At 42.1% G+C, this 10,000-nt stretch overlaps 1 protein-coding gene across 6 annotated transcripts in view; it reads left to right on the top strand.

The window, feature by feature from the left end:
* akap9 (A kinase (PRKA) anchor protein 9) overlaps positions 1–10,000 on the top strand; it is a 93,318-nt gene that overhangs the window by 13,486 nt on the left and 69,832 nt on the right. For 5 of the 6 annotated variants that reach the window (XM_060886646.1, XM_060886647.1, XM_060886648.1 and 2 more), the window contains 6 exons: positions 4,026–4,070; positions 4,694–4,735; positions 5,774–5,908; positions 5,997–6,152; positions 6,911–7,219; positions 7,415–10,000. The exon at positions 7,415–10,000 is cut by the window's right edge and continues 609 nt beyond it. In XM_060886646.1, the coding sequence (XP_060742629.1) occupies positions 4,026–4,070; positions 4,694–4,735; positions 5,774–5,908; positions 5,997–6,152; positions 6,911–7,219; positions 7,415–10,000 (3,273 nt within the window). The remainder of the gene's footprint in view (positions 1–4,025; positions 4,071–4,693; positions 4,736–5,773; positions 5,909–5,996; positions 6,153–6,910; positions 7,220–7,414) is intronic. The other variant, XM_060886649.1, reaches the window with a different exon arrangement.

Genomic DNA, 10,000 nt, shown 5'->3' with positions numbered 1-10,000 from the left:
ACTTTGCACACACGCCACAAACGGAGTCGCTCGAGGTACAAACGCACATTCGGACGAGCCGGCTTCATTTTGGAATAAGGTGCTATGGAGTGATGACACAAAGATTGAGTTATTTGGTCATAACAAGGGCCGTTATGCATGGGGGCAAAAGAACACAGCATTCGGAGAAAAACACTTGCTACCCACAGTGACATTAGGTGGAGGTTCCATCATGCTGTGGGGCCGTGTGGCCAGTGCCGGTACTGGGAATCTGGGTAAAGTTGAGGGTCGCATGGATTCACTCAATATCAGCAGATTCTTGAGAATAATGTTGAGGAATCAGTCAGAAAGTTGGAGTTACGGTCCAAAATACATTCATCCAGAATCCAGACACTTATTACAGGCTATAGGAAGCCTGGTTCAATGAAAAAAATGTACCTTGGCTCAAAAAAGGTTGAAAAATGTAATATAATATACGCTGTGTGAGACTAGAGCTTGACCCATGGTTTGTTTATGATGTTATTATATTAAGTGCAATAGAAATTGTAAAGAAAATTCCCGAGGATTTTTACTGGGGTGCCCGAGTGTGAGTGCCCGTGTGCGGGTGCCCGTGTGCCCAGAGACTCTTCAGTCACACCAGCAGTTCTATGAACCAAGACAGAAAACACTAATGACCCTGTTGCCATGGGCGATGCAGTGTGAGGAATAGTGGAGTTTAGACATTTAACCTTCTGATTAGAAAAGATGATGTAGATTAAAGATTCATGATCAGGGTTATTATTATAAAGTGCTCTAATAAATAAACTCTAATGATACCTAATAATGTAAACATTTATGTAAACAACCTACAGTTTACTAATTATTATTATTATTATTAGTTCATAGACTCCCAACCCTTTATCACTCTATAATAATATAATGTGTGAATTAGTGTTAGTGTAGTTTACTGTGTGTCCTCTAACAGGCCTGAGCTTCTTTTAGTCATCTTTAACAGTTGTTTTAGCGACGGAAGCTAACGTTAGCTTGCTAATTCCCTCTAGTGCTAATTACTCATTACTCTGAAGTGGATCAAACATAAAGATCTGAGTCTTTTTTCTCACATGTATAATAACAAATAACATGCTTATGAATATTAATGATCAGTGGGTGGGCTAAATAAAGCATTCTGAACACACACACACACACACACACACACACACACTTATGGTATTTGGAAAGCACTCTTATCCAGAGATTATGTACCTGAGCAATTTAGGGGCCCAACAGTGGCAGCTTAGTGGACCTGGGATTTGAACCCCCCCCCCCGTTGTGATTAGTGTTTGGAGGTGAGCTCAGTACTATGGATATAAAGGAAAAAAATTATACTGAGAGACACATACTGTGTGTGTTTGTGTGTGTGTGGGGACATTAAAAGCTGGTCGTAGGTGGATGTCTCCCTCACTCACACACACACACACACACACACACACACACACACACACACACACACACACACACACACACAGACACCACACTTGGCCCTGAAGCTCTTCAGCTCCGAAAGGTGTTTGCTGTTTTAAATGACTGCTGAATTACTGGTTGCCCTGGAAACAGACTGCTTGGGCTTTGTGTGTGTGTGTGTGTGTGTGTATGGTGGGGCAGGGGGAGATTCACATGGCCTTAAAGAGTAGCTCAGCTTAGTCTGTAGAACTGAACATCATGTTCCAACGTGACTGTGCAAAAACTGTCTCATAATGCTGCCTGTTGTTTATAACACACACACACACACACACTCTCACACACACACACACACACACACATATGTACATACACACAGGACCAACTGGACAGTCAGACAGACTATTCAATTTTCCATTTCAATTCAATTTATTTGTATAGCGCTTTTAAAAATTTCCCATTGTCTCAAAGCAGCTTTACAGAAGTATGGGAACAGAAGAGAGAGAAAAGGAAATAAATGTATTATAATAATAATAATAATAATAATGAGAAGAAGAAAAAATAAGAATAAAAAGTTTAAAATTAATTTAGAAAAGATTAACTTATTTAAAATACTAGTATCTATCCCTTTCCCTATAGAGGAAGAAACCTTGAGAGGAACCAGAAGTGAACCTCATCCTCATTTGGGTGACACTCTACAGTAAATAGTGTAAATGTAAATAATGTCCTTTCTACAACAGTTTATAATAGTGCAGCCGAGAGCTCCTGAGGAACTAATGGGTCATTGTAAACTCTGAGTTCAGCACAGACCTGATTGCTGATAAACACCAGAACATACAGCTGACTGACACAACATTGGTTCAGAAGAAGACGTGACATCTCCTGGTGGCTTCATACACAACAATCCCATGAGACACTGACTGACCATGAAGATCAATCCCCCAGCAGGGTGACCACCGGGCCAGCGGTAGAACATCAGGATTGACAAAGTCGCTCTGTAAGAAGAGGCGATCGGGCCAAGAACTCAGAACACTGGAAGCTCTGGAGTGGCGTATATAGCTCAACAGAGGGAGAGAGATTGTTAGGTATGATTGTAATCAGGTGATGGACAATGTACATTAAGTGTAAAGTGCAGACAGGGACTCTGGCAAGACATCTAGTGATGACATCATAACTAAAGGTTTAGAGCCAGAAGGTGACACAGACATGAGGGCTGCCTGGGATGTAAAGCGTCTCACCACTCCACAGTCTGTAAACCTGAGTGACTTGTGATGGTGGTAAGGAGACAACATCCAGACATCTCAGTTCACTCTATGCTCATGAACCCTCCAGATCTGCTCCTTTACCTGGGAAATGTTATTCATAAACATCTAAACTAAATAAATGTGTTTTTATCCTGGACTTAAACACTGAGACTGTGTCTGAGGCCTGAACACTAATTAGAAGTCTGTTCCATAACTGTGGGGCTCTGTGAGAAAAAGCTCTGCCCCCTGCTGGAGACTTTTGTACTTGAGGTACCAACAAATATCCTGCAGCTTTTGATCGATGTAGGTGTGACGGATCATAAAGAACCAAATGATCTCTCAGGTTCTGTGGTGTGAGACCATTAAGTGCTTTATAGGTTAATAATAGTGTTTTATAATCAATGTGAAACTTGACTGGAAGCCAATACAGTGAGGATAAGATCAGGGTGATATGTTCATATCTTCTGGTTCTAGTTAGGACTCTAGCTGCTGTGTTCTGGACTAACTGGAGCTTGTTTATGCTCCTACTGGAACATCCAGACAGTAAAGTATTACAATAATCCAACCTAGAGGTAACAAATGCATGAACTAGTGTTTCTGCATCATGTAATGACATCATATTTCTGATCTTAGTAATATTTCTGAGATGAAAGAAGACTAACATTGTGGTATTATTTATGTGAGCTTCAAATGAGAGACCGGTATCAATAATCACACCGAGGTTTTTTACTGCTGCACATGATGTAATAGAAAGACCATCCAGAGTTACTCTGTAATCAGAAAGCTTACTTCTGTCTGTCTGTGGTCCTGGTACAAGAACTTCTGTGTGTCAGAGTTAAGCAGGAGGAAGTTAGTAAGTGTCCACTGTCTGATGTCCTTCACACAACCTTCAGTCTTATTAAACTGGTGTCTCACATCTGACTGCTGAAACATATAGCTGTGTGTCATCAGTGTAACAGTGGAAGCTAATACCATGTTTATGAATAATTGCACCAAGGGGTAGCATATATAGGGAGAAAAGCAATGGGCCTAAAACAGAACCTTGTGGAACACCTTAGTTTGTTTAGAGTGGTCACCATTTAGATCTACGAACTGATTGTGATCCCCCAAATAAGACCTGATCCAGGAGAGACCTGTCCCTTTAACACCAACAACATGTTCTAGTCTAGGGTTATGGACAGACAGACAGCTGTAAAGACCGACACAGACAGTTATATAAAGAGTTAGAAAGATTGTGTCTGACAGACGGTCAGTAAGACAGACATGTAACTGGGAACATTTGGACATAAGTCAGTAAGTACGACTGCAGAAGGAGGAAGCAGAATGATTTAAAATGTAATGTTTGATTTCTCTGATCTGTTTCAGCCTGAGAGTGAAATCTCCACCACAGCAGAAGATTACTCCTCAGAGGTATGTGCACTTAACACACACTGTTACACACCTAACACCTTTACACACCAAGCAAACACCATACACAGATACCACACCACACTGGAGTTACAACCCGTGTCTTTATGTAACACTGCATGCTATATTAGTCCTGAGGATCCAAAATGTAGACCTGTAGAGTTTTAGTAATATTGTGACAGGATTAGACCTTCATATTTAGACCTTTACGATTAGGTCTGCAGGATTAAATCATTAAAGTTAAGTCTTTTAGATTAGATTAGATCTGTATACCACATAATTCATGATGCTTTATATAAGATTATTTAAAGTCAAGAGCAGGCCTACACGATTAGTCTTTTAAGATTATATTCAAGACTGTACCACTATATACATGATTAGACCTTTAAACCTTTAAGATTAGACCACAGGATCCCAAACATTCCATTAAGACTCGAGCTTGGAGTCTCTACCTTTAAGGTGATGGATGAAGATTCCAGATTATTCTGTATAAGTCTATTCCACAATCTTCAGGACCTTTAGAGATTAGTGATTATGTAGATTATGCCTGTTCTCTTGGATTTACTGCTCACAAGACATTTTAAAGCTGCATTACATTACAGTGTTCATTCATTATCAATTGACAGGTGAATGGTCATGATGCGGCTGAGAAATCGCTGGAGGTTGTGGTATGGAAATCTGTCTGATGAGCTTATACTTGTTTGTTGCTAATCTGCCAGTCTTTTACCTTCTCTTTTACATGGTGTTTGGTTCTTCACTGTTTGTGGTCAAGATTTCCTCTAACTCACTAACCTGCTTGCTTTGTTTAATCACATAATACAGAGGAGCTTGTCTGCTTGTGAGTGTTTAGATTCGGGGTGTAATGAAGAACTGTTGTGGTGTTACACCATGCGAAAGACATCATGGCATTTACATTACACTAAGCTGGCAAAGATGATGGTGGAAAATTATTTCCAATTTTAAGACCTGTTGTGATTTAGTGTCACTTGTAATATATACAATAGGGAAGACAGTACAAGTAGAAATTCAGCATCATTCTTCAGATCAGTGAATAAATGTCTTCTCTTAAACTACAAAAGTAGTAAAACGTATCAGAACTGATTTACTGTTTCATTCACAACCAGTTTATTGTCTGAAATATTCAGTAAGGTTTTAAACCTCGCCCACTTCAGTACTGCATTGTACACCATGTCACCAGGTAAAATTTGTTTCCTGATACATTCTTTGCTTTTCAAAAATCTGCTGTACCATTGTCATGTCAGTCAGTTGTGTGCCCTGTGATGGGTTGGCACTCCGTCCAGGGTGTATCCTGCCTTGATGCCCGATGACGCCTGAGATAGGCACAGGCTCCCCGTGACCCGAAGTAGTTCAGATAAGTGGTAGAAGATGAGTGAGTGAGAAATTAATTCATGGGATATAAGCTGAGCCACATGACAGCACTGTAGTGCTGCAGACATGCTGACAAAAAAATCTAAACGAGAAAATAAACTCTGGATGAAATTTTAACTCATAATTGTGTGCTGGCTTTGTGTTCTCCGTGCTTGGGTGAACTAATGAATAAATTAACCAGTGTACTTATTATTTTGATTCGGACTCATCGGTGTCAATGATTATAGACAAAATATGTGTGAAAGCACTTAAATAAGCAATCAAAAAAGAAAGAGATTATATAGGCCTTACTTAATGGTCTTCTTTTCTCTGTTCAGGAGGAGGAGATCTATGGGCCTGGTAGATTGCAGGAGATGGAGAACGAACTCGCAGCAAAAAACATGGTGGTGGACGAATTGAGCCGAGAACTAGAAGAAATCAGAGCTACGTTTGGAGCTGATGGAGTACAACAGGTCCACATTCTGATTACATTTTATCAGGAAACTTTGATCATTTGAAAATATATTTAATAAACCTTTGCTGATTACTCTTTCCTTCTAGCTCCAGGACTTTGAGGCAGCTCTGAAACAAAGAGATGGCATAATCACACAGCTAACGGAGAACCTGCAGCAGGCTCGGGCTGAGAAGGATGAGGTGATGCGTGAGTTCCTCGACCTCACTGAAAAAAGCCAGAAACTGCAGATCCAGTTTCAACAGGTATCACAGTTTACCTGACAATCACTGAGTACACCTATCAGAACTAACAGTTATATGTAGCAGAACCAACAGAAACAAGTACACCTAGCAGAAACAAAAGGTACACAGCAGAACTGACGGGTACAGCTAATGGGAACAACAGGAATTCCAATCTTGACAATCAGGTACACCTACCTGGGCCGACAGGTACACCTGGCTAACCAACTGATACATCTATGTGGACTATCAGGAAGACTAAGCTTACTTAGTTTGAGCAACAGTTATACCTAGTTTAACTTACAGGTCACTTACAGTTTAACCAAGAAGTGTTCCTAGGATCAACAGGTACACCTATCAAATGTGTTTTAGATAACAGACTAGTTTAGACTAGTAATAAAGACACTGTGTACCCTACAAGCCCAATGTCATCCCTACTTCCTGAAGACATTGCAGACCTAGGGTTCACTTCTGTGGGGTGCCAGAAAATAGCACTGGCTACAACCTACAGCGTTGTGTGCTGGGGAAAGAGTAAACTGATTAGGAAGGCCAGCTCCCTGCGTTATCCCCTGGAGGAAGTTTGTGAACAGACCACAGGTACTTCTAGCTGAACCAACTGGTACACCGTGCAGAACCTGATAAATGAGAATATGAACATCCTTTAAGTATTTTACTGCCTCATTGTTGGTTGTTCTCTGAACAAGTACAAAAAAATGTAAACTTCATTTGTACTACACCTTGGTTTCTGCTTCCCATTTAAAAATGTACATGTACTCTTTTAGTTACAGGCAGGCGAGTCAATAAGGAGCTCCAGTATGAGCAGTGCTGCTGCAGATCTCCTGCAAGCCCGACAAGACGTTCTGCATTATCAGCAACACCTGGATGAGAAAGATGCAACAGTCAAAAGTCTCCAGATGCAGCTAGAAGATAGGAATAGAGAGATCAAAGGTCTTCTGGAGCAGACAGAAGAGAGAGACAAAAAAGTCAAACATCTTCAGGAGCAGCTACAGGAGAGTGTGACTAACGTCAACAGCCTCCAAGAGCAGATACTGCAGAAGACCCAGATTCAGCAGAGGATGTTTGAACATGAGGTAGTGGGTGAACTTTACCATCAATAACCAAATGAATTGTTATTGTTTCATCACATTGTGCTTCAGTTGACTTGAGTATACTATTATAGTATTTTATTTTAATTGGTTTACTCCTGGGTTTGCTTCATGACACAGTTAAGAATGTTCTCCACACATCTGGAACATAATGCTAGCTTTTTTTCTCTGTGTTATCAGGTCTCAAGGGACACAGAAGAAGTATCTTTTACCCAGAGACTTCAAGAGAAGGACATGTGGATTAAAGAACAGGAAACGCTCATACTAGAGCATCAGCAGTTATTATCCCAACTCAGAGACAATCTCCAAGAATCTGAGAAGCGTTTTGTTAACATTAGTGAACAACTGGACAAAAAGGTCCGTGACCTAGAGGGTTGTGAAGCAGCGCTACGGGCTTCCAAGGAGAAGGAGCAACTTTCATCAGGTGAAATCTTACAACTGATGGGCACTGTGGAGGCTCTTCAAAAACGCTACCATCAGGGCAACCAGTCAGAAGATGAGGTTCTGCAGAAGGCACAGCAATATACTACACAAAGCTTGGACCACCTGAGGGCAGAACTGGATGAAATGTATGGGCAGCAGATTGTACAGATCAAGCAAGAGCTCATTGCTCGGCACAAAGAAGAAATGGCAAATATCCTCAATCAGCATTCCATGGAACTGAAAAATGTCTTGGACAAACATTGCATCGAAACTGAGCAAATAACAACTCAGTTGACTCAAAGCACTGGTGATGTCAATGTCCTAAATGTCAGGGTAATTGAGCTCCAGCAACGGCTGCAGGAGATGCAGGTCCTGCGAGAAAAAGCTGAACATGATCTCTCAAAAACATCCGAGGAAAAGATATTTCTGCAAACCCAGGTGCAGCAGCTCATAGAGGACTTGCGCTTAAAGGAACAAGAGAAGAGCCAATCAGAGGTGCATCTCCAGCTTCAGGCTACAATAACTGATCTTCAAGCTCAGCTAAAATCTGTTCAAGAAGCCTCAGTTGAGCTGAAGGCCAAGCATCAGTCTGAGATTACCAATTACCAGATCAAGCTAGAGATGATGGAAAGGGAGAAGGATGCAGTACTGGATCGCATGGCTGAGTCACAGGAAGCTGAACTTGAACGACTTCGCACACAGCTTCTATTCAGCCATGAGGAAGAACTTTCTAGGCTTCGTGAAGATCTTCAGCATGAGAGCCAGTTGAATGTGGAAAACCTAAGGGATGAGCTCAACCAGCGACATGAGGAATCTCTCCAACATCTCCGCAGTGGGTATGAGGAACAGATAAGGTTGTCTGAGGATGAGAGGTCAATTTTGGCAGCAGAAAGAACCTCTCTGCTGCAGGAAGTTGTAACACTGAAAAGTGACCTGAACCAAGCACTAGAGAAATCTCAGGTGGAGGAGCTGGTGGCACAACTAGAGGTCCTGCAGGCAGAGATTCAGGAGCTAAAACAGAGACCAAGTGAAAAGGTTGAATCTCATGAACTGTACAAAACCGATCTCACAAGGAAGTATGAGGAGAGTTGGGAGGTGATGGAATCTGAAAATAAACTTCTGAAAGAGACGAATGCAACCCTGTCAGAAGAACTGAGGGCTCTTGAGGAGGATCACAAAATGCTGATGAAGAACATTGACTCACTGAGGTCAGAGAACAGGCAAGCAAACGAGATGGCCGAAGAACTAAGAGCTGAAATTGAGAGGCAGAAAAGTACATTCTCATTTGAAGAAAAGAACTTTGAGGTGAACTACCAGGAACTAAGAGCAGAGCTGGAAGAAAGACTCCGGGTACAGGCGCTGCAGTATGAGACCAAACTCCAGGGCCTTGGAACACAACTCCAGTGTCTAAAGTCTGAAATGGAATATGGATCCACCAAGAGTATGAAAGAGGAGGATGAAGAAACAGATAGAGGAACATTAGTGGAAAAAGATACAGCAGAGCTAATGGAGAAGCTCCAAAGTGTGGAGCTGGAGAGGGACGTGCTAGTGAAACAGGTGGAACAGAAAGAGACTGAGATAAAAAAGATGAGACTGAAGAATGTAAAGCTGGAGGAGGAGATGGAAAGTAAGGAAATGGAGTATAAGGGAGTACAACAGGAGAAAACAAGGTTATTGGAACAGCTGGAACAAAAGGAGGCAACTGTCAAGATGGTAGAGCTAGAGAAGGCAGGACTTGTTGAACAGTTGGGGCAGAAACAGATGAAGCTAAAGCAGTTGGAACTAGAGAGAGCAGGGTCTGAAGAACAGACAAAACTGAAAGATCTAGAGATAACAAGGGTGGAGCTTGAGAAAATAGGACTGGTCCAGCAGGTAGACAAGAAAGAGGCAGAGCTGCTGCAGAAGGAGGCGGAGCTTGAAAGAATAAAGCTAGAGAAGGCAGAGCTATTGCAGCAGGTGGAGTCGAAAGTAGTACTGCTACACCCAAAGGAGGGGGTCAGGATGGAGAAGGCAGAAACGGTGCAAGAGGTGGACCAGAAAGAGCTGGTGCTACAGCACAAAGGGGCAGATCTACAGGGGGGGACAGAAAAGGAGGCACTTGTGCAAGTGGTGGAACAGAATGAGGTAGTGCTACAGCAGAAGAAGGAAGAGCTGCAGAGAAGAACACCAGGGAAGGAAGAGCTGCAGAGAGGGAAGGAAGAGCTGCAGAGAAGAACACCAGGGAAGGAAGAGCTGCAGAGAAGAACACCAGGGAAGGAAGAGCTGCAGAGAAGAACACCAGGGAAGGAAGAGCTGCAGAGAAGAACACCAGGGAAGGAAGAGCTGCAGAGAAGAACACCAGGG

The sequence above is a fragment of the Tachysurus vachellii genome, chromosome 14 (assembly GCF_030014155.1).
Source record: "Tachysurus vachellii isolate PV-2020 chromosome 14, HZAU_Pvac_v1, whole genome shotgun sequence".
In the NCBI taxonomy this organism is placed as follows: Eukaryota; Metazoa; Chordata; class Actinopteri; order Siluriformes; family Bagridae; genus Tachysurus; species Tachysurus vachellii.
The sequence above is the reverse complement of the archived record's forward strand: the minus strand, read 5'-3'. Positions and strand labels throughout refer to the sequence as shown.